This window comes from Odocoileus virginianus, chromosome 22, assembly GCF_023699985.2.
Source record: "Odocoileus virginianus isolate 20LAN1187 ecotype Illinois chromosome 22, Ovbor_1.2, whole genome shotgun sequence".
NCBI classification, from domain to species: Eukaryota; Metazoa; Chordata; class Mammalia; order Artiodactyla; family Cervidae; genus Odocoileus; species Odocoileus virginianus.
Genome location: NC_069695.1, coordinates 9713466 through 9738693, shown reverse-complemented (window position 1 = coordinate 9738693; position 25228 = coordinate 9713466). Strand labels below are relative to the sequence as shown.

General features: G+C 45.8%; 1 protein-coding gene across 6 annotated transcripts in view; it reads right to left on the bottom strand.

Annotated features, from left to right (window-relative positions):
• The window catches only part of MRO (maestro), a 79469-nt gene that overhangs the window by 3409 nt on the left and 50832 nt on the right, over positions 1-25228 (bottom strand). The window contains exons 2-6 of one of the 6 annotated variants that reach the window (XM_070452518.1): positions 19443-19563; positions 14939-15057; positions 6037-6139; positions 4635-4781; positions 3375-3557 (exon numbers count right to left, since the gene is read on the bottom strand). In XM_070452518.1, the coding sequence (XP_070308619.1) occupies positions 3375-3557; positions 4635-4781; positions 6037-6135 (429 nt within the window). In that variant the 5' untranslated portion in view covers positions 6136-6139; positions 14939-15057; positions 19443-19563. Of the gene's footprint in view, positions 1-3374; positions 3558-4634; positions 4782-6036; positions 6140-14938; positions 15532-19442; positions 19564-25228 lie in introns of those variants that run through there. The other 5 variants (XM_070452520.1, XM_070452521.1, XM_070452522.1 and 2 more) reach the window with 5 other exon arrangements.

The window sequence follows — 25228 nt, the reverse complement described above, 5'->3', positions numbered from 1 at the left end:
CAAGTATTATGGGGTTCCCTGGTGGCTCAGATGGTAAAGAATCTGCCTGCAATGCAGGAGACCCAGGTTCGATCAATTCAAAATAAACCAAAAAGGTTTATAAAAAAGAAAAAGTACGTCTCCTTCCTACACTTCACCTGCCACCAAAGTTCCCTCCCCACAAAGTCATATATTTTGTATGCAGCCCTCTGGAAAATTAAGAAGGAAAAAATAAAATATATATTATTATATAGCCCTTTCCCACATTTTTACACAAATGGACATGGACCATTCCACTGTTAGGCACTTTTATTTTTCATCAATCTCTCTGGGAGCTCTTTTCCATGTCAATCCAAAATGAGGTTTTTTTTGGGGGGGTGGGGGGGTGCTGTGTCATATGACCCAGTGCCTGTTAATACTCCCAGCATTTTTGCCAGGCCATCTCTCTTTACTTTGGTCTGAATTCTCCCACATGCAGCAGAAGCCATTGTTTCTTTCCTGACATTCTGCCAGCTCTCCAGCTCTGGATCCGATTGCCTGGTGTGTCCCTGACTGCAGGTCAGCAGCTTCAGTCCTTTCTCCATCTCCCCAGGGAGCTGTCTGGTCCAAGCATTTTCCTGCCCAGGTGAGGAGACAGCAGGGATTTGCCCAGAGTCACAGGATGAGGGAACAGAGAACCAGAGTGGTAACCCAGTCTCCTGACTCATGGTGAAGGAATAAATCAATGTTTCCTGATCCTCACCAGCTCCAGGTGAACCAGAGGGAACTGGACTGGGACAGGCCTCCTCACCTAGAACTGGGGGGACACAGACATTCAGCAAGAATCGACACCACTGATCTCTTGTGAAACAATGTTTAGCACATGTGACACATACAGAAATTGCTTTAGTGTTGCACTTTCTCCACTGTTCTACCAGTGTGTGTGCGCTTAATTCAATTCAGCTAGTGCTCATTGAGTCCTGACTCTACCTGAAGCACTACCCTACTGCTATGAGATGTACAGAGGTGTGTAAGGGGATGTCTGTCCCCCCAGGAGTCTGACAGTCATCTGACGGGGACACAGCACAGGCAGGCAGGGAAGGATGCTCTGACAGAGTTACAAACTGTCAGAGCTCCCCATGAGTATCCCCAGGTTTCACCACGACAAGGGCTCTCTGATCAAAAATCACAGTCTACCAGGCTTTAAAAAATGATTGCATGGGAAAATGGGTTACCTCTTTACTCCTTAAAGCCAGACCTAGGGTAAGTTCCTTGACCCCCGCAGCCTCAGTTTCCTCAGTCACAAGATGGAGCTGATAAAAAGAGCTCATACTCCCTTAACCAAGAAACGTGGGGCCAGAAACTACTTGGAATTCCATTTTTCACCTCTCAGATTCAGTGTCCTTAAGTGTTTGTTTATGTATTACACAACACTCCCACGGGAGGGTCTGCAGCAGAACTCCCGAAGCAAATGCGCTGGGAAAGGGGACTGAGGGGTTTCCCCCGAGGCCCTCGAGGTCCTCGTCCTCCCCGGCTCCTCCTCCTCGAAGTCCTCCTCCTCGAGGCCCTCGTCCTCCCCGGCTCCTCCTCTTCGAAGTCCTCGTAACCCCCCCCCACCACCACCACCTTAACCCCTAACTGCTCCTCTCCGGAGGAAATCCAGTTTGCCGGAACCGTGGTTGCTGATGTGCACAAAGAATCCTCCCTCTTTCAAGACCCATCTTTGCCCACCAGGTACACACACACAGGATTCCATCACCCCCGCCCCCCCCCCAGGAGGGTTCACCGTAATGGAGCCCTGATGACGCTGACGCCCACGTGTGCTCAATGACATTCCCGAGACTCGACAAATTAGGATTGATGCCCCGATCCCCGGTCCTATTTAAAATATCCCTCCCTTCTTCCTTAAGGCTGAACACTCCTTTCAGGGACTCTCATGCCTGGAATTCTAGAACAAAGGCTTATGCTGTGCCCCACCCCCCCCCCCCACCCCTCAAGATCGCGTGGCAAACAAGCCCTGGTGATTAAGATGGCACCTCCAGAGAGACTTAGAGACACCTCCCTGGAGATACCTGCTTAATACTCCAGGGAGGTGGAGCGGAGACCTCCCTCCCCACCCCAGAGAGCCCTGGTTCACATCCCAGAGCACAGGCCTCTCTGTCTCCCTGAGCAGGAAGGGAGACAAATGTCCCAGCAGCTACTCATAAGCTTCAAGCCCCATACTTTACGGGTTTCTCTTCCTCCCGTGGGGTGCAGTCACCCAGCTCTCACAGAGTTACTGCTGGGGAATCAGCTGTGCGTAACTCATGCAAGATGCTCTGTGAGTAAATGCAAGGTCTGTTCCCTGTCCACAGGTCTTGCCTTCCTCTGTGTGTGTGTAACTACGGTAAGCTAACTGATCAGCTCCTGAGTCCTCGCATTCTGTGTCCAGGCACTTTTTGTTCAGCCTGCCTTGTCACCCAGCAGTTAAGAGGGCAGGCCCTGATTGTAAAGCAAGTGTCCTCCAGTTAAAAATCAATTTTAAAAATTAAAATAATAAATAGATAAGCAACAAGGATATACTGTACTAAGAATTACAACCATTATCTTGTAACAACTTTTAATGGAGTGTAAACTGTAAAAATGCTGAATCACTATGCTGCGTGCCTGAAACTAGTATTGTAAATCAACTATACCTCAATAAAAACAGAATTCAATTTAAAAAAGTTTTTTTAAAAAACAGAAAAAAAAAAGTGCAGGCCCTAAGCAGAGGGCCTAGTTTCATACCCACTGACTCGCTCCATGATCCCTGGGCAAGCTATCTAACCTTTCGGGGCCTTGGTTTCTTCCTCTGTAAAGTGAAGGTAACAGCGCCTGCCGCACCGGGTTATCGTGAGGATGAGACAATCCATGCTCACTGCCTGGCGACATGCCTGCAGTAGGAGCTCACTAAACAGGAGCTACTCTGATATCACATTTGTAAGAAACCATTGAACACACGTGGGTGTCATCATTGTTAAGGGTGTATACACTCACGGTTCTATCACGACGAACACTCCTTGAGGGGTGGTGATGGAATCCTACATATCTTTATATGTCTTCCATAACCCCCAGCACAGTACCAGTCTCTCAACAAGAAAGTTGAAAGTGAAAGCCGCTCAGTCATGTCTGACTCTTTGCAATCCCATGGACTATACAGTCCATGGAATTCTCCAGGCCAGAATACTGGAGTGAGTAGCCTTTCCCTTCTCCAGGGGATCTTCCCAACCCAGGGATCGAACCCAGGTCTCCCGCATGGCAGGCAGATTCTTTACCAGCTGAGCCACAATTTCTTCATAACTAGTGAATAGCAGAGGCCTTGTTTCCTGAGCAACGCACCACCGGGGGCTCACATGTGACTTTAAGAACCTGGAATCTTCCCGCGTCGTCTCACTTACATCATCGAGCAGAGTCCGGGTCTGGAGGGTGATGTCTATGAAGAAGGAGCCCAGGGCTTTCCCCTGCATCTTGCCCAGGATGATGGTCAGGGTCTTCATGCTTTCATGGATGACTTCAGAGCTCACTGGGTCATACAGACCGTGCACCAGCAGGTCTAGGATAATCTTCTTATACTTTCTCACCTGTTAGCAAGGTTTGGAAAGTGTTAGCAGCACAGCAATCGCTCCGCATGGCTTGGAAAGCAACTCCACTTCCAATCATCCAATAACCTGGGGCTTGGACTAAGAGGTCGTGGCTTTCTTCAGCACGGGATGCAATAACTCTCAGCAAAATAACAAATGCTTTCAATAATCTGACCCAAGAGCCCAGTTCGGCCTTGGAAGAATGGAAAGAGCAATTTGGAGCCTGGCCCTGTGGGTGGGTGAGGCTGGGGAGGGCACGTAACGGAGGGTGGTGGGCTGGGTGACCTAGGGACCGATGGCCTATCAGGGACTTTGACAGCGGATGAGACGAAATGGCACTGAAGTTGACAGATGCTGAAGGAAGAAGTGGGGAAAACATCTTTTCCTAAACAAACATAAATTCTTAGAAAAATTAAATTCTTTTACTAAACATAAATTCTTAGAAAAATTAAATTCACTGAAGGGTGATGTCCAGCCGTGTGTTAACCTTGCCTGAGGTTCTGTATCCCAAGACTGATGATCCTGAGGAATGATGACCCTGAACTGACCCCAACGGAGTCACATGAGCCTCTGGACAGTCTCTTGCCCTTGAGGGTGGGAGGAGCCAGGGACTCTGAGAGCTTCTGACCTCTCAAACGTCACGGTGGTGATGGATGTCATTCCATGGTTCCCTTAGATCCCAAGGCAGACAGGACGGGGAGACACTCTCCTGCTGACCATGAAGAACTAAGCTGCCATGCTGTGTGAGGGCGGCCTCTGGGAGCCGAGGACGACCAGTCAGCAAGGAAAGAGGGACCTTAGTTCTACAACCGGAAAAGAACTAAATTCTTCCAACAGCTCCCAAAGCTTGGAAGATGACCCTGAACTTCAGAAAGGAATGCAATCTGGCCCACACCTTGATGGCAGCCTTGCAGGCCCCTGGGCAGAGGACCCAGCTGAACGGTACCTGGACTCTTGACCCAAGAAAACGGCAAGATATGAATGCCAGGCCATGGAGATCCATTACACAGCAGTGGACCCCCAGTCCTGGGAACTCCAGGCCACGAGGGCTGGCCGAGCGCCCCCTGCCCTTCCTACCTTGTCCGGGGTCTCACAGGCCATGGTTCCCAGGCCTCTCATCACCATATGACGCTTTTTAACACTGGGGTCCCGGGCTGTCTCTGCCAAGATGAAAAACACATTCTTCAGAGGTTCCTGCTTCTGAAGCCTCAGGTTCCAAGAGACCTAGGTGGTGGGTCAAAAATATATTGATTTGGAAGTGTTCAGAGTGACACCCTACCCATCGCCAACCCTAATCCCTCCCTGTAAAAAAGACCTGTTTTGCTGCTTGATTTTACTCCTTCTTTCTCTGTCTAAAGACACCTGGCTTTTGCTGGGAATATATTGTTTAATCTATGTATTGGAGGAAAGACGGGAGGAAGAGAAAAGGGGGTGGAGAAAAACGATGCAGAGCTTATGTTGAGGTAGGTTTGGGGGGATTACAGAGAGGAGTGTCTGGGCAGCTGTGCATGTGACAGAGCTGAGACAACGGGGCTTTAGGAGCATTCATGTGATCTGAGAAGCCCAATCTCTTTAATGGGACAGGGGAAGCTGTGTTCCCCAAGTCCCAAAGAAGGGTTTCCTTGACCTTCTTTCTCTCATGGCTCTTGTTTTTCTGCTCCACCTTGTAGCTAAACCTTGAAAAACGTGTCTATATTCACTTTCTCCAGCTCCTCCTCTCCATTCTTTCTTGAACCTTCACCCATCAGGCTAATGGCACCCATACCCCTTCCCCCACTCTCTGTCCCCGGTAGGACTAAATCCCAGGGTCAATTCTCAGTGCTCATTTCACTCTACCTCTCAAGAGCCTTTGACACAATTAGCAAAGCACATCTACAAGCATTTCAGGGCACCTGAAAGATGTCCTACCCCAGAATGCGAGCATCTGAGCAATGAAGATTAGGAAAAGAAATGCATAAATAATGCACATTGGGAAGCACTATGTGGCTGATGCAGAAATCTGGACTTCAAGGTCTAAACTCTGTCAGGCAAGAGATGGGACATTAGAGATTTGAGCCCTGATACCAAGAAGGGCATGTTGTCCTGGGCATCACAGAACATGGCAATGTGTTGGAGTCAGAACCAAGACAATGCAAGACTCAGGCAAGATCCTAATTATCCTTAATAGAGGGTGTGGGATGGGGCTGGAGACGAGACCCACAGTCCTATTTGGTGTTTGTGTGATTACCAAGGCTCATCAGTATTTCTGAATATTCATTGCAGTTCATTCTATATTATTATCATTAAGTTCACAGCAAGCTAAATTCTTCCCAACTCATCTTCTTGTTATCCTACAAACAATTCATTCGTGTTAAGAGCTGCCATCAAACTTTTTTCAGAAGAGGCACCTCAGTAGAAGGAATGGAAAGAACCCGCAAGCACACGTATCGCAAAGTGGCTGCTGAGACAGGCCATTTGTTCATAATAATTTGTCTCAGACCTTGGAAAAGAAAGACATCACTGATGTGCTTTTCTTCTTGGACTGGGTGGTGGGGCTGGAAAGGGGCTCGCCCAGCATTCTTCCCGGTGTTTGGTCCATGGAACTGAAAAAAGAACAAATCATCATATGAGCCACAGACACTCAAAGCCCAGTGCCAGGTGCTCCTTTATAGAAGCAGCATCCTTGAGGTTTGTCCTGGGGAAGCTGTCACCAAGGAGATGGGCCAGTCACTTCGGAAGATAAAGAGCAACTCCGGCATCACAAATCATCAGGGAAACATAGATCAAAACCACAGTGAGATACCACCTCTGGGAGTGCACCCTCGGTCAAAGCCTGCAGTGGGTTAGGGCTTATTCCTTGAAGAACCAGGTGCTAAGCCAAGCTCTTTGTTCTTCTTTGTTTCTATACAGCTTGCAATTTTACCACGTGTGTATATTATTTAAAATATATCGGGTTGGCCAAAAACCCAAACAAACTTTTTGGCCAACCCAATACATTATAAATAAAGACAGCTTGCAAAGTGATTCTGATCTGCAGCCTGCTTTGAGACCCACTGGTGTAAACCAGTGCTTCTCAGACGTGAGTTATCAGACATGAGTTATCAGAGGAACTTGTTAAAATGTGGATTCAGACTCAGGGGGTCTGGGGTGGGGTTTTCTGCCTTTCTTGTAAGCTCCCAGGTAACATCAAGGCTGCCAATCCCTAGTACCACGCTTTGAGAGCAAGGATGCAAAGTTGGAAGCTACAGGGATAAGAAAAGGCTATGCACTAGAAGTGCTGGTAGAGATGTCCCACTGCATGCAAGAGAGCTTTAAAGGAAAGGCTGAAGCATACTGCACACATCGAGATTCCAGTAGGATTCCATGTAGTATGTTTCCTAGGAGAGGTAATAATAACAATTAAAACAGGAAAGTGGTAAAAGATAAGGCATCAGGAAGTAGTTTAAGGCCAGCCGTGAAGGACTGACTAGAGAGTTTATAGTTTTAATTGTAATATTAAGTTAAATTTGATTAGTTTAATTATGTAATTAAATTTAATTTAGTTTTAATTTGTATATGAGTGAGCCATTGATTTCTTTTTAGATGAAATCCATGTAACATACAATTAACTATTTTAATAACGCTGTGCAACCACCAACTTTATCAGGTCCTAAAACGTTTTCATCAAAGAAAATCCCATACCCATTAAGAAATCACCATTCTACCCTCCCCGCCCAGTCCTGGCAACCATTAATTGGATTTCTGTCTCTACGAATTTACCTAATTCTGAATATTTAATATAAATGGAATCAAACAATACTATGGCCTCTTGGGTCTGGCTTCTTTCTCTTGGCAGGATGTTTTTGAGGTTTACCCACGTTGTCGCACATACTGGTACTTTATTCCTGTTCATGTCTAGGTAATATTTCATGGTATGGAAAGGCCACATTTCATCTTTTGATGGACACTGGGTTGTTTTCACCTTCTGGGTACTTCGAATAGCACTTCTATGAACAATGGTGTAGAAGTGTTTGAGCGATTGCTTTCAATTCTTGGTATATACCCAGGACTGGAATTGCTGAGTCATACAGTGATTCTAAATGGGCTTCCCTCATAGCTCAGTCGGTAAAGAATCTACCAGCAATGTAGGAGACTTGGGTATGACTCCTGGGTCGGGGAGATCTCCCAGAGAAGGAAATGGCAACGCACTCCAGTATTCTTGCCTGGAGAATCCCATGGACAGAAGAGGCTGGCGGGCTACAGTCCATGGGGTTCACAAGAGTTAGACATGACTTAGCGACTAAACCATCACCATGGTGAGTCTATGTTTAACTTTTGGAGGAACTGCCAAACTGTTTTCCACAGTGGCTATAATGTGCAAGAGTTCCAATCTTCCCACATCACCAAAAGTTTAGTTTCCAGTTTTTAAAAATTATTATTACATTCATCCTAGTGGGTGTGAAGTGGTTTGCCCTTCTGGGTTTGATTAGCACTTTTTAAATGACTACTGGCATCTTTTAGTATGTTTGTCTGTAGTTTGCATACCTTTATCAGAGAAACGTCTATTAAAATCCTTTGCCTATTTTTTAATTGAGTTGGTCTATCTTTTTGTTCTTTAGTTGTAGAGCTCTTTACATATTCTGGATGTGTGCATGCGTGTGCCTAGTGGCTCAATGGTGTCCGACTCTTTGTGACCCCAGGGACTGTAACCTGCCAGGCCCTCTGTCCATAGGGATTCTCCAGACAACAAAACTGGAGTGAGTTGCCATGTCCTCCTTGGATCTTCACAACCCAGGGATTGAACCTGGGTCTCCCACATTGCAGGCAGATTCTTTACCATCTGAGGCACCAGGGAAGCCCCACACTCTGGATACTAGACCCTTATCAAGGGCTCCCCAGGTGGTGTAGTGGTAAAGAACCCGCCTGCCAAAGTAGGAGACGTGAGAAGCATGGGTTCAATCCCTGGGTTGGGAAGATCCTCTGGTGGAGGGCATGGCAACCCCCTCCAGTATTCTTGCTTGGAGAATCCCATGGACAGAGAAGCCTGGTAGGTACAGTCCATGGGGTCACAGAATCACACACGACTGATGTGACTTAGCACAGCACAGACCCTTATTGGACATTTGATTCACAAATATTTTTCCCATTCAGTACATTGTCTTTTTGTTTTCTTGATAATGGTTTTATGCACAATAGTTTTTAGTTTTAACAAAGTCTAACCATTTTTGTTGTTGTCATTGTTGTTCAGGCTTTCAAGTGTTATATCTAAGAATTCACTACAAAATCCAGTCACAAATATTTACCCCTATGTTTTCTAAGATTTTTATGGTTTTAACTCTTAGACTGTTCATCCATTTTGAGTCAATTTTTGTGTATAGTGTGCAGTTGGGGTTCAGCTTCGTCAAAACCATTAACCTTTGTTTTGGTTTTTAAAAAAATTTTTAGTAGAATTGACAGGCATGTAGCTAGAGTGGTTCTCAACCCTGCTCATGTTGGAATCACCTAAGGAACTTTGAAACATTTAATGCCCTGTCTACACCCAGTGGAGAAGGCAATGGCACCCCTCTCCAGTGCTCTTGCCTGGAGAATCCCATGGACGGAGGAGCCTGGTGGGCTGCAGTCCATGGGGTCGCTAAGTCAGACACGACTGAGCGACTTCACTCTCACTTTTCACTTTCATGCATTGGAGAAGGAAATGGCAACCCACTCCAGTGTTCTTGCCTGGAGAATCCCAGGGATGGGGGAGCCTGGTGGGCTGCCGTCTGTGGGGTCGCACAGAGTCGGACACGACTGAAGTGACTCAGCAGCAGCAGCAGCAGTTACACCCCAGACCAAGTCTACCATCATCTCTGGAGGTGGGCCTGGGAATGAGTATTTTTTTAAAAACTCACCAAGTAATTCCAATGTGCAGTTACTGAATAGACTAGTGACCAATCATCTTGTTTTGCCCTGGTGATATTGTGATTTATAAGAAAAAACATATATTTGGTCTTGGCCCCATTCCTGGCACAGAGGTCCTAAAACCCTTGGAATTCCCTAAGTGATTAGAACCATAAAAGCATCTTCTCTTATGCTAATGAGGTGGCCCTAAATCATCTAAAGGTGGGGGCTGGTTGTCAGGGGAACCAATCCAGTGATCAGAGGGCTGGAACTTTCAGTCTCACCGCCTCTTCTCCTAGGAGGAGAGGGCTAGAGTTTGAGTTCAGTAACCAGTGGTGAATGATTTGATCAACCGTGCCTAGGTAAAGAGGCCTCCACAAAACCCCAAAAGGATGGAGAGCTTCCAGATTGGTGACCACATGGAGCTTTAGGGAGGGTTGTGTACTTGGAGAGGCAGGGAAGCTCCTTGCCCTTTCTCCACGTCTTGCCCTGTGCATCTCTTCCATCTGGCTGTTTCTAAGTTATATCCTTTTATAATAAACCCGTGATTCAGGAAGTAAAATGTTCCTCTGAGTTTTACGAGCTGCTCTAGCAAATTAATCGAACCAAGAGGTGGGCTATGGGAACCCTCAGTCTACAGCTGGCTGGTCACAAGCTCTGGTGAAAACCTGGACTTGGGATTGGCCTCTAAAGTATGGGGACTGAGCCCTTAACCTGTGGGATCTGATGCTCTCTCCAAGTAGATAGTGTTTGAGTTGAACTGAACTGATCTAAATGGAAATGAATTGTGGGGCACCCAGTCAGTACGCACCGAAGAACTGGAGAATAGATCAGTGGTATGCAAAAAAAATCACACTGGGGCTTGGCCCTGATGGGTTTCCTGGGACATGGGACTTTCAGAGCTAACAGCCGAAAAGTCCTGGGCAAGCCAGGACAAGTTGGCCCTGCTAATTTTGCTAGAGTTCTGAATTTATTTAACGCAGGTGACTGCTTAGAACCCAGTCCTGTTAAACAGCTGTGCTTCGGAACATTTGACTATGACCTGAAGGTACATGGGGATTTGGTTTCTCCATCATCTTTGCCCCCCTACCCCAACCCAAGCTGGTTTTAGTAATGCTCTCTTAGGCAGAAGATACTCAGGAGACCCATGAAGACACCTCTTCACCCTGTAACCGCTGTCTCTATTGCTCCTTCATCCCTGGACAGCACACCTCCCCTCACCACTGCAATGAGGGACTCCAAACCCCCACCCCCTCCCACCCCCAAACACTGCACTCCCACTAACTAGCAAGATTTTTTTCTTTTTTACGGCAACGTGGCATGTGGGATCTTAGTTCCCCGACCAGGGATCAAACCCACACCGGCTGCATTGGAAGAGTGGAGTCTTAACCACTGGACCAGGGAAGTCCCCTAGCAAGATGGTTTTTGTTTCTTGAATAAAGGTGTTCCCATACACTTCGCACTGAGCCAGTGGTTCTCACACCTAAGTGCACATCGGAATCACCTGGAGGACCTGTTAAAACACAGGTTCCCAGAGCCCGTCCCCAGGGTTTCTGATTCCGTACACCTGAGGCAGGACCCATCGATCTGCATTTGTAATCAGCTCTCAAGTGATGCTGGGATGGTCCCAGTCCAGGCACCGCCACATGTTGAGATCCAGGGCCTTTAAAAAAAAAAAACCACAGTACTACTTCGTCATCCCCTTCCAGAATGAAGGGATTTAAAAATTTGCACTGAGGCAAAAAAAAAAAAAAAAAACACAACAACATGCTTGGTTGTTCTTTTCTGGGTAATTTCTGGACACAACCTTTTTTATCAAAGGAACCTGCCACTCCTCAGGCTGAATGCTTTGGATCAGAGCCTACGGGCGCTGAGCCGTGGGTATGTCCTTAGAAGAAGAAAGTTCCCTCGAGCTGATGGTCACTCCCCAAGGAGGGCACAGGCCTCAGTAACAAACAGCTGGTGTCCCTGTTCCGAGGCATAAGAAAATCATGCCTGAAGCTTCTCCCCATCATGCCCGAAGGAAGGAAAGCCAACCTGCTTCCCTGGTCTTCACTCTGGCCTCTCTTGCAGGATTGGCACAGCACAGCTGACGGCTTTCACCACCCAGGCCGCTTCCCCAGGCCTCAGAAGGGAAAGGCCTCACCTCTTTCTTAAAAACTTATCTATTGATTTATTTTTGGCTACACTGGGTCTTTGTTGTTGCAGGCAGGTTTTCTCCAGTTGCTATGAGCAGAGCCTACTCGCTAGTTGCGGCTAGAGGGCCCTAGGCTGCATGGGCTTCAGAGCACAGTACACAGGCACAAAAGTTGTGGCACACAGGCTTAGTTGCCCCATGGTATGTGGGATCCTCCTGGACCAGGGATCGAACCCGTTTCCCCTGCACTGGCAGGCAGACTCTTAGCCACCGGACTACCAGGGAAGTCCCAGCCTTGTCGTTTCTTAAGAGGCACACCTAATAGAATTTAAGGCCGTGGAAGGCTCTCAAGCTGAGCAGAGCATGTGAGGTTGAGCACCCTGCTTGGGGGATTCAGTTGTGTTTAGAAAAACACAGGGCCCCACAGTAGCTCACCAACTCCCACCTTCCCATTAGAAGAGAAAAACTGTGATCTTGTTTAATCTCAAGGTGTCAGGGCTCATCTCCATCTTTGGGGTGGAGAAAGCAAAGCATTTCTCACCGTATTGGCTGGGCCTCTTATGTCGGGATGCCCCGGAGTACTTGTTAGAAGTGCCAGCCCTGCTCTATAATTACGGGATCAGAGTCCCAGGGAGCGGAGGGCCTGATTGCATTTACAAAATGCCTGGTGACGGTCCACACAGCTGGCGTAGAAGAACCTCTGGAATATTCAGGAGGAAATTAACCAACTCCAGAAGTGGCAAACTCCACTCACTTAAGGCTGCACATTGAATTTCTCTTTCAAAATAAAATTAAAATCAGGCCAAGCTGTACAGGCTGTGACTTGGACATACCTCTTGGATACTATTCTTAAAGGTTTGTTTTAAAAAATACAACAAACGTAAAAGTTACTTTGGGGCTGCTGAGCCCTTCACCTGAGTTTTGTCTCCCGAGCTTGTGGCCTCTCAAACGCCTCCCTTCACCCACCTGCCTTGCTGCCTGCCTCCCTCCTCCTCTCAGCAAATTAAGCCCTTTCAACCCAAACCAATCAAACAAAAGGATCGTCTCCACCTGCTGCAAGACAGAATCTCCAAGAGGAATGCTATAAACAAACTATGAAGAAACAGAGTGTGTGGATTTGAAGACTTAGGTGTTCACGCATGCATGCATGCTAAATCGCTTCAGTTGTGTCCAACTCTGTGTGGCTCCAGGGACAGCAGCCCACCAGGCTCCTCTGTCCACGGGATTCTCCAGGCAAGAATATTGGAGTGTGGGTTGCCATTTCCTTCTCCGATTTAATTGCTGTCACGTCTAACTCCATAGCCCACCAGGCCCCTTTGTCCATGGGATTTCCCAGGCAAGAATACCAGAGTGGGTTGCCATTTCCTTCTCCATAGGTGTTCATAATTCCACTCATAAGCCCACTGGCCCCAAACAGCCGTTCTTCGCTATGAGAGTTGGGTTCTTCTGCTGGGTGACTCAGATGCCTTGTCTAGCATGACTGAGTCCTCTCAGTCCGGAGGACACCTGAACGCCTTGAGCCTAAGGCCAGGCTCTGCTTGGAGTTTTGTTCGCCCCTGTGCATGTTCTTCAATGAATTCTTCCCCGTCTGGAAAGTCCTTCCTTCTGTGCTGATGACCTGCCCCCGATGGGGACAGTTTCACCGTCACAGCAACCCTGAAGCTTGTCTTCATGGCCCTGTTGTGGTCTTACCTGGTCTTCCTGAACAGACATGACTTAGATGAATTTTGCCCTTTAGGCTGACTCCCAAATGCCTCTGCAAATTTAATTCCTTCTGACTCAAAATGTTAGGTTTGTAATCAATAATCTTTTAACTCATTAAAACTAAAAGCTATACTATGAAGACCACAATTCTTATCTGTTAAATGAGGGAGAGGGAAAGAAATTGGTAGGTTTGCAACAATCCTTCCAACACTGAAGTTATTAATGATAATAATAATATTAGTACTACCACTACTGGACACTTGTGTATGCTAGGCACTATATTTAGCACTTTGTATGCATTGCAGGAGAGGCTGTTTAGCTGACCTCTACTGAACCGACTTGCTAGGTTAACCATATTCTGCAGGCCCTCTGCGAATGGTACATACACACCAGTGCTTGCGGCTCATAGTACTCGCTTAACTTCTGCTGCGTTAGTCCTCTTGTGCTTACCAAGAATCAGTTTATAACAGCTGTACTTGTTACTGTAACTGTGAATTTTCACTATTATAGAAACTGATGAAATATGAGAAAGGGAGTTGTTTCTGTGTTGGGAGGTTTCAACAATGGGGAAGCAGCTAAAAAAAATGCTGTCCAATTAAGATTTGTGTGGGTGGACAGAAGTTTGAAAACAGTGTTAAATTGGAATGTTCGGACAGAAAGTTATTTTACCTGAGTCTTCCCAGATGTCTTTAATTTCTCACTACATTGAAATAAACCCAACCTAGACCTCACAGATGCAGTGTTATTGCATGTGGCTTATGCAAAAAAGCTCAAAAAACACCCCCTGGAGGATTCTACATTCAAAGAAAAAGCCATGGCCCCACATTAAAAACTGGGAAATTCTACCTTTTAAGGTAAAATATTTGATGTCATGTTTTATATCAGTAATTCACTCCTTCAACCATAAGCTCCCTAAAATCCATTCCCAATCTTTCAAATAAGAAGTCTTTGTTTTATTTCATTTAACCTTTACAATAATTTTGACAGATAGGTTTACTTATGCCCACTTTAGAGGAGAAACTGAAGTTTAGAGTAATATAAACAACCTATGTCTATGTGTGCAGGCTTAGTCACTTCAGTCGTGTCGTGCGACCCTATGAACTGTAGCCCACCAGGCTACTGTTAATGGGATTCTCCAGGAAAGGATACTGGAGTGGGTTGCTATTTCCTCCTCCAGCGGATCTTCCCCACCCAGGGATCGGACCCGGTCTCCTGCATCTCCTCTGCATGGCAGACAGATTCTTTACCACTGAGCCACCTGGTTAGACCATAAACAACTCAAAGTAAAATAGCTACTAGCAGAGAGGAGTTTCAGATGCCAAAACTACACTTCCCGTGACTGTGTTCTAAGCCTGTATCCAGCTCCTAGACGATGTCCTGAGTGCTGGCCAGGTAAGGACACACCACTGAGACACTTGAGTTTGAAGCATCGGTATCTTTTCAGCCCCACCCTCATCTAAAGCTCTTAATACAATGATCTGAATAGAATAATCTATAATCTATTGGTCATAGATAGATAGCATAGTTTGTGAAAAGAAAAGAAAAAAGTCTTCATCAAATCGCCTACTACAGTTTTACAAAGGGAATATCAACTCTCTGATGTGGTGACCCAAGTGACATTCCAGAAAGGTCTGGGGATGCAAGTGGGCCGTGGCCTCTTCCAGCCGCAGCCCGGTGGCCCCAGCCGGGAGCCGGCCCTTACCTGCGGTCACGTGGCGATGCGGCAGGTGCGGCCGGAGGCCGGGTCACCGCGCAGAGCTGCTGTTCCCGGGGTGGCCGCCAGATGGGATGACTCGGCTCAATTTTCCCAGCCCTGAATTCCTAACATAGAAGAAAGGGAACGAGAAGCAGGGTCTGTTCAGGATAACGGGTCAGCGCAGAGTGCTGGAAAGTGAGACTCAGATGAGGGAAAACTACACAAATCAAAGTTTAGATGGGCTTGAAGTGGGGGAGGGGGCCGACCTCTGATAACCACAGCCCTGTCCTAGGTAGACACAAGCCCCCTTGGATCCTTTCCTTCCCCAGGCCGGGATGAGGTGTTTTCCCACCTCTCTGTGCTGTGTTTGCCACTTATCCGCCCCTCACTCCGAGTCCCACCCACAGTTTCTAAAGAAAGGACTGCAATTCTGAGGCTCCTTCGCCTGCGCGGAATGAGAGGGCCCTGCCCAGCCGCGATCCCGGGGGCGGACGCTAGATGGCGGCATCGCTCAGTGGACCGGTTCCAGGGAGCCCCTGCGAACGGCAGGCGCTGCGGCGCTTCCCTCCCTAATCCAGTTGGAATAGTTTTGAATCTCAGGACGGGACACTGTGTTCCCGGCCAGGCAGCTTCATTGTGACTGATGGCTGCACCAGCAGCCAGAGCGTTGACCGTTGATGTCGCTTCCTGCCCAGCAAACAGGTCCTGAAAGGACTGATTTGAACTCTCAATAATGTAAATGATTTATTGGGAAAACCAAGCCAAACAAAAAAGCCTGTGTATAAAAAGTCCTTGTGCAATTAAAGAGCCTCCCTTCCATCATTCTTTCTTCCCTGGACTCTCCACCCAAGTGCATAAATCTATTTGTTGATAATTATTTACTGTCTGAGTATGTGTTGGGTAACTTGGGCAACGTGTGGAAAAAAGGAAAAAGTTCTATTTTTTTAAAGTTCCAGGAGCTTCTGGTTATGCTAATAGGTAATGTTTATTGAATATTTCTGAGTGCCAAACACTGGGGTAGATAGTGCGCAGACCATCTTGTTTGATTCTTAGGTTAGTACTCTTAATTATGATCCTCATTTTCGTAATGGGGAAATTGAGGCACAGGGATGACCTTGCTCAAGGTCACATGGTTAATTAGTAGCAGAGTGAGAATTCAACCACAAGTGGGCTCATGTCAGAGCTTAGACCCTTAGCCATGATACTGGGCAGTGGGCAAGTTTGGGAAATCTAACTGGGTGACAGGTGGACAAATATAAACTGAAATATATCAGAGTGGAAGTTTGGAAGACAAAGCAGAGGGAGAGAAAACAGATGCCTTGAGAAAATAAGAATGAGGCTAAAACAAAAGCCTCTTTGGGCATACACGGGCACCCAGATGACCTCTGAAAATGCAGTTTCAACAGGGAAAAGAAGCCAGACTACAGAGCTGGGGAAGAGAGAGAGGAATGAAGGCATCTTACTACAAAAGGAAGGCAATAAAGAGACTAGAGGAGACAGCAAGGTCAAGAAAGGCACTCCGGTGTTGCTGGGTGATTTTAAAATAGAATACAGCTTGGATATGTTTCAAAACTGTTGCAAAGGAGACCTAAGAGGTAGGTAGTGCAAGCAGTAAATAGTAAGATAAGAACAGCTGAACGGAGGGATCAAGGGGACAGAGGAGAGAGTTAGCTCTGGGGGGTGGGGGAGAGGACCCTCCCGAGCCCCACTCCTCAATTTTTATCTGAAACTGGGAGACAACCACAGAGATGGAGATGCATCAACGTGAAAATGAGAAGAATGAGCAAGTTTGATTCACCCAAATCAGCCTCTATCTTCTCAGGAAGACCAGAGTTGGATTATCTGCCAAGAGTGGGAATGAGATTGAAGAGGTTATATCCTTGCAGTGAACTAATCTATGCAGTGCTTAGGGTGACCAAAAACAGATAAAATTAAGCCAGGCCACAGAAGCAGATGGAGAAATAAAATCTATGATGCAAGTGTCAGGATTCTCGGCCAAGTCTCACAGGTGACTCGGGACTGAAATATACCTGCCCCCCTGCCCCCTGGACGGAAATACAACAGACAGACTATTAATAACCCCTCAGGTCTAAAGTTTCTTTGTATGCAGGTGTTGAAACATTTGGTAGAGAAGTAATGTGTTCCTCATTTGCCAAACGGGAAAACAAAAGGCAGACAAGTTTGCCTGTTTGGCTTCAAGTTATAGAGAAAATCTGGGCCCAACCAGAGTTGGTACTCAGGAGGCTTGCTGATCCAAATTCTGCTCTGTTAAACACTTCCCACAAAGAGCATGGACACAGCCAACGACCTCAGAGAGTCCCAGACACAGCAAAACCTGGGAAGCATCCAGACCAAGACATAATGCCGAAGCAACAAAGGTTCACCTAACATGGCCTTGGGACACAGCACAGCTCTTCTGGGAATTAGAAGCCTCTTTGATAATTCGATTGCAACAGATTGATGTACTTATGACACAATATCCTTCACATACTGTAATTATTTCATTTTATTGTTTAACAACTCTATTTTCACTCTCAATTAATATTTCCTTATTGTCGGGAGTTCAGGGGCTGATGCCTCTGGAAAAATCAAAGAGGGTAATTATTGAGTCTGCTGTTACTGATGAAAAAGACAACAGGCAGAACTAAATTGGTCAGCAATTCACTGTCGACTTAGACTTGGCACATGAGGACAAATGGCTGGCAGCGATCAATACGGTTTCCTCTTTGGGGTCAGGATGCTCAGAAGACCCTCCCTCTGCCTTGTGCGTGCTCACATCAGGAAACTTGCCTAAAAGGGATGGTTTTGAGTTTCTTCCCTCTCATCTTCTTTCAGGAAATACCTCCAAGGTCAGGCCAAACTCTCCCTTGATTTTCACTTCTAAAAAGAAATCTAATCAGCTGCCTGCTCAGTCACAAATTAGGAATGCCAGTTTCTCATCCAATCTTCCCTTGTTCTTCAGTTGCTCGTGGAGCTCCTGGTTTCAGCAAGGCAGAGCGCTCCCAGGTGCCCTCTGGAGACCGCAGAGGGCAGAGAGAAGACTTGGTCTTCCGTGTCTGTAGGAGTTAAGGGCCCAGGAGAGGAGGGGACAAAGAGCAGTCCCTCAGGCTAGCCTCGGGTTCGATCCCTGGGTTGGGAAGATCCCCTGGAGAAGGGAAAGGCTGCCCACTCCGGAAGACTGACCTGGAGAATTCCATGGACTGTAGAGTCTATGGGGGCCACAAAGTGTTGGACACAACTGAGCGATTTTCACTTTTCACTTTCTACTACAGAGCTGGTTTATTTTAATACAAAAGCAACTTTTTGTTTCAAATCTTTGAATACAATAGATAGCAGGAGGAGAAGCACAGGGTTTCTCCCCCTTTAAATCCCTTCAGGCACAGGGAGGCAGGAGCCTCCCTACGAAGTCTCTCCAGTTCTACCAACCAAGAGCAAGAAGCTGCTCTCAGCCGTTTCCTTGTCCAGCCCAGCATCTGGCTGCCCTGCGGTCTGTTTTCCTGACTATATCACTTGACAGTCAGTGTCAGTACTGAAAGCAAGAATATGTTCCAACTTTTCTGTTAAGTAGCCTGAGATGATCTCGGAAAACAGTTTGCTACTCAACCCAGAAAACCCACAGAGTCATGCAAATCCAGAGGTTCAAATCTTCATGTTCACTGCCCAGATCATCGAAGTGTGCGTATCTGAAAAGCCGGCAAGTCTGTGAAAGATGTCACTTTGCAGAAGCAACGTGTGCCCCTCCGTCGTCCCAGTGGCCGAACGCCCAGGCCAAGAGGGCTGGCACAGGGTTGGTGGACCCTAGAGTGCTGCGTGTTTGCCGAAAATGCTTTAATGCGCAGAGAGTGACCCTGAACTAATCTGATGTCACTTCTCACTGGGCGCTGAACTCATCCAGGTGAGCAAAGCCCCAGGGTATGCCTCTGGGTTTACAAAGCTCACAGTCAGATTAACCCGCATGAATCCTGCCACTGGCCAGTGAGCCTTACTGAAAAAGGGCAGATGGTTGCACAGAAGAAAACCATGCCCCAGAAGAAACGGAAGAAGCAAAACCTTATGGTGCAGGAATAAATTCAGCATAAAGTAAGTGCAAATAAAAGTAAAAAAAGAAGAAGTTCAAGTTTTTTGTTTGTTTGTTTGTTTATGACCCCATGGACAGGCTCCTCTGTCTATGTATGGGATTTCCCAGGCAAGAATACTGGAGCAGGTTGCCATTTCCTTCTTTAGGGGATTTTCCAGACCCAGCGATTGAACCTGAGTTAGCAGGCCGATTCTTCTTCTTTTTTAAGAGTTCAAGTTTAAACATCTTTCCTAGCTGAGACATTAATTACCCACACCGTCACCAGTACCCCCACACCGTCACCAAAACCCCTACTACTTGCAAAAATAATCCTAGAAATATGTGAACATTTCCCAGCCCAACTGGTTCAATCTATAGCAATCAATGAACTGTGTTGAGCGACAGTGTTGCATAGAATTGGTTGAATCCAGAAAATATTCCGTGCTGTCTTACCTGAGCTGGGTGATGAGGCCTCCTCCTCGGAACTCATCCTGGTGAAAGACAAGTGATTACTCCCAGGAACATCGCAGTCCTTTAAACAAGCTCGGGGCTGGCCGTCAATTGCGTTTTTGTCCTTGAAGATGAAACATAGAGCAGATTGACATTTTATCACTAGTGGGAAATGCATCATAAGGCCTTTTTAGGCTATCTATCCCTGATAGTTGCTAGAGATTCATTGTAGGCCATGCTGTTTTGCAAACTTTGAAAAGTTTTTGTGTTCGTTTCCTGTTTCTGCAAGGGCCCAGGGAGAGAGCCCCAGGAGCCTCACTGCGGCAGAGAATTGAAACAATAGATAGCCTGAGAGTCAGATCAAGCCCACCAACATGATCACAGGTCACATTCTCCCTGCTTTTCACATCCCCAGGCGTTCTCATGCTCTCCGTAGTGTTGTCTCCCACAGTCCTAGGAAAGGGATCGCTCTCAGGCCTCTTCGACAGCAGGGAGGGTGAGGGGCTGGTAGAGTGAATAGGGGTCTTGCCCAAAGACTCCAAGCTGGTTGATGGACCGGGCTTCCTCTCCTGCTCTGAGCAGCCACAGTCGTTGGAGGGTTCGGCCACTCACCTCTACAGGCCATTCCGCCTTCTGCGGTCTTCCCTTCTCTCACCCTTGACCTTTGCCATTTGATGACAATGAGAAAGACCTCGGTCACAGTTTGGCCAGCAGAACAACACATCCACATTCAGAAGCACTCTGTAACGTGGGCTGGGTTAGGCACCCAGGCTGGGGGACTTTCCCGGCAGCCCAGGGGTTAAGGCTGTCTGCCACTGCAAGTTCGATACTGGTGATACTGGTCAGGGGAACGAAGACCACACATGTCATGGGATGGGGTCAAACATTTAAAGAAAAAGAAAGAAAGAGATCCAGGCTGCGACTGGGAACGGTTGACTCTTCTTTGAGAGACTGGCGAAAATTATAGTACTAGAGCACTCTTTCAAATAGCCCGCAACAGATGTATTTCAACAATTCCGTCTTTGATCCCACAATACCAACATCCCACCATAGCTCCATCACAGTATTCCTACACCTTTCCTGATACTGTTCACTTAATCCCTCCAGAGAAGAACAAAAGAAGTCAGTTTGATCAACACACATCTGTCTAGGAATCAAGTCTGGAGGCTTTTAGGTTCTAGAGCAGCTGCTTCTCTTTCCTGCTGGTCTGTGTTCCTTCGAGAAATGATACATTAGATGGTCCCCTGGAAGGAAGGGGAAGGAGGTAGCAAGCAAATCACCCAGTTTTGCCCTGGCTTTGCTGGGTCTTCGCTGCGGCACTCAGACTTTCTCTAGTTGTGGGGAGCAGGGGCTACTCCCTAGTTACTGGTGCATGAGCTGCTCATTGCCATGGCTTCTCTTGTTGTGGAACACGGGCCCTAGGGCATGTGGGCTTTGGTAGTTGCAGCTCCCAGGCTCTAGAGTGCAGGCTCAACTGTTGCGGCCCACAGTCTTAGTTGCTCCGAGGCATGGGAGATTGTTCCCGGACCAGGGATCAAACCTTTGTCCCCTGCACGAGCAGGCAGATTCTTTCCCACTGAGCCACCAGGAAGCCCCCATGTGCCCTTTGACTCAGCAATTCTGTTGCTCGTTGTTCACTCAGGGCAGAGATGATTTTTTGTAAATTAGAGAAAAAGGATTTCTTCCTCAAGACGTTTTATGTTTATCTGCCAGAAAATTATCATAATAAGTATTTGCAGTTGTGACATCCACCTGAAACTAACACAACATTGTAAATCAACTATAGGCCAATAAAAAATCTTTAAATAAAATGAAAAATTAAAAAACTAAAGTTATGACGTCTACAAAGTGATTTGTGTCCGTACAAAGGAGTCACTTTGTGTAGTGTACAGCTTGTACAGCTGTCTACGTTAGCCCTGCCTGCCTGCATGTTCAGTGGCTTCAGTTGTGTCCGACTCTTTGTGATTCCATGGACTGTAGCCTGTCAGGTTCCTCTGTCCATGGGGATTCTCCAGGCAAGAATACTGGAGTGGATTGCCATGCCCTCCTCCAGGGGATCTTCCTGATCCAGGGATCAAACCAACGTTTCTTATGTCTCCTGCATTGCCAGGAAGGTTCTTTACCACTAGCGCCACCTGGGACGCCCACATTAACCCTGGTTACCTTATAAATATATATGAAGAACAACATCAGGATATATGTTAAAAATTGCTGATAGAAACTTTTTTTGTAATAGCAAAAGGATTGTTGTGATGTCCATCGGTAGGGGACAGTTTAAATAAAAATTTAGGGCACGTTTGTATAATGGAATTCTAGGGAAACTTACAGCAATAAAAAAGTAGATTTATCAGGTCGGTTCTGTTCAGTCAATCAATCAGTCATGTCTGACCCTTTGCAACCCCATGGACTGTAGCACGCCAGGTCTCCCTGTCCATCACCAGCTCTCGGAGTTTACTCAAACTCATGTCCATTGAATCGGTGATGCCATCCAACCATCTCATCCTCTGTCGTCCCCTTTTCCTCCCACCTTCAATCTTTCCCAGCATCAGGGTCTTTTCAAATGAGTCAGCTCTTTGCATCAAGTGGCCAAAGTATTGGAGTTTCAGCTTCAGCATCAGTCCTTCCAATGGATATTCAGGACTGATTTCCCTTAGGATGGACTGGTTGGATCTCCTTGCAGTCCAAGGGACTCTCAAGACTCTTCTCCAACACCATAATTCAAAAGCATCAATTCTTTGGTGCTCAGCTTTCTTTATAGTTCAACTCTCACATCCATACACGACTACTGGAAAAACCATAGCCTTGACTAGATGGACCTTTGTTGGCAAAGTAATGTCTCTGCTTTTTAATATGCTGTCTAGGTTGGTCATAACTTTGTTTCCAAGAAGTAAGCGTCTTTTAATTTCATGGCTGCAGTCACCATCTGCAGTGATTTTGGAGCCCCCAAAAATAAAGTCTGTCATTGTTTCCATTGTTTCCCCATCTATTTGCCATGAAGTGATGGGACCGGATGCCATGATCTTAGTTTACTGAATGTTGAGCTTTAAGCCAACTTTTTCACTCTCCTCTTTCACTTTCACCAAGAGGCTCTTTGGTTCTTCACTTTCTGCCGTAAGGGTGGTGTCATCTGCATATCTGAGGTGACTGATACTTCTCCCAGAAATCTTGATTCCAGCCTGTGCTTCATTCAGCCCAGCGTTTCTCATGATGTACTCTGCATATAAGTTAAATAAGCAGAGTGATAATATACAGCCTTGACGTACTCCTTTCCCGATTTGGAACCAGTCTGTTGTTCCATGTCCAGTTCTAACTGTTGCCTCCTGACCTGCATACAGGTTTCTCAAGAGGCAGGCCAGGTGGTCTGGTATGCCCATCTCTTTCAGAATTTTCCACACTGTGGTGATCCACACAGTCAAAGGCTTTGGCATAATCAATAAAGCAGATATAGATGTTTTTTTTGGAACTCTCTTATTTTTACGATGACCCAGCAGATGTTGGCAATTTGATCTCTGGTTCCTCTGCCTTTTCTAAAACCAACTTGAACATCTGGAAGTTCACGGTTCACATACTGTTGAAGTCTGGCTTGGAGAATTTTGAGCATTACTTTGCTAGCATGTGAGATAAGTGCAATTGTGCGGTAGTTTGAGCATTCTTTAGCATTGCCTTTCTTTGGAACTGGAATGAAAACTGACTTTTTCAAGTCCTGGCCACTGTAGATCTACATGTGCTGATGTAAAGAAATGTTCAAGATATATTACTAAGTAAAAAAGACAAGGTTCAGAGTAGAATATATTCTACCCCTTGTAAAATTTTTAAAAGAAATCTGATATAGCCCTTTTTTTCTTCCAAGACACTCAAGAAATCAACAGGAGTCTCTTTGGAGAAGAATAACTGGGGGAAGAAAGAAGCTTTTAGTTCAAATGTATACCTTTTTGTGTAGTTTGAATTTTTCTTATGAAATGTATTTATTGCTTTCAATTAAAAAAAATCAACAGGGGTAATCAGAATAGAAAGTTACAGGTCTTTTAAAATTTTTATTTATTTAAAAATGTTTATTTATTTATTTGGCTACACTGGGTCTTAGTTGCATACATGGGATCCTCGGCTGCAGCCTGTGGGTTCTAACTCCCTGACCAGGGATGCAACTGGAGCCCCAGCATTGGGAGCAGAGTCTTAGCCACTGGAGTACCAGGGAAGTCCTTACAGATCTTTTTTAATTCTTGCACTTTTGAGCATAAAAATATCTAAGACATATTTTTTAATTGCTGTGCACATCCTCCCATAGAATACATTTAAAAAATAAACTATGGTGATTTTTTGGTTTGTAAACATTGTTGTTAAAATTTTTTTTTTTAGTAAAAGAAGTTAAATTTATAAATATTTAAGGTAACTTGAGAAATACAAAGTAAAAAAGAGAACAAAGCCCAATACAAAGATTTAGCTAATATGCAAACTCCTGGTCCATCTAAATTTGACATATTCAATCTACTTAACTGATTTGCTTCATGTGGCAAATTTTTTTTTATAAAATTCAGCATACCACCCTGGTTACCTTTGTCAAGGGCATAAATGTATCACTCAGCCTCCAGTGTTCTGTGTTTTCTCTTGTAGCAGTGGGGCTGAGGAGTGGGAGTGGGTAGGAAGCTGGTGGAGGAACGGAAAGACAGAATCCTCTGCACCTCTTAGGGCATTTTCACCTCTCACTTCATGCCTCTGAAAACAAAGACTAAACTCATGTGTCTGTTAGACCACAAATACTTTCAATCATAGAACATGAGCATCATTAACCTCACTTTATTAATTCAGTTCTTGTTGGGTGTAAATTCAGCTCGTCTTGAGTTGCCTGTCATTTAAAACTGAGGGACCTGGTAGAAAGCTGATAATTGTATGTCATTTCACTTTATAGTACAAAGTGGGCGTAGAAGAATCAGATGAGCTGTCTTTCTCCCTTTGATCTCTGGAGAAAAGAGAATTCTAATCGTTCCTCTCTATTTGTTCTTGAATTTAAAACTTCGTTAGAATGAAAAAAAAAACTGAATTCATTATTACAAATTTCGTGCTAAGAATTCACTCTCCCCAAATGAATATTTATTTAGGCTTCAGATACATAATTCCAAAAAGAAAAAGAGAGAGAAGGAAAAGAATGATTGTTCTTGGATGAGCAGAAGTGACATCGAATATCATTAAGTAACGTAGCAACCCCAACTCTAACAATAAAGTGACATTTCTATTTTTTTTTTTTTAAGGAAGAACTATTTGTATTTCTTTTAAAAGTCTCTCCGGGATGTAGGAGGAGAACACATTGAATGCGATAACTTTTGCAGAACATTTTTCTACTTCGGAGCTCGGTGAATCATGCATTTGTTCCAGTGTTAAGAGTATCAGACCTTGATTTTGATTACAAGTTATACACATTCTACACATTGGAAAGTAAGTTTTAATACCGAACTCCAGGGCAAGGTCTTCCCTCGACCCATTAATGTAACAAATACTCTTTCTGCTTTGCTGAATTTCTGTTTGGAGACATGATTTAGAGCCCAGTGTTTATTTGCTGACCACATTTGCCCCGTGTGCCCCCCACCTGTGTCATTAAACAAATATTTACTCATTCAATGAACATTTATTGAGAGTCTCCTCTGTGCCAGGCTCTCTGCTCAACACGAGGACATAGGGAAGATGAAGATAAATATTTAAATACAAAGACATGATCCCCGCCTCCTAAGAGGTCACAGGCTGGCAGGCTACGGGCTCTTCCATCCAACGTCCATGAGGATGATTTTTCCTGCGCA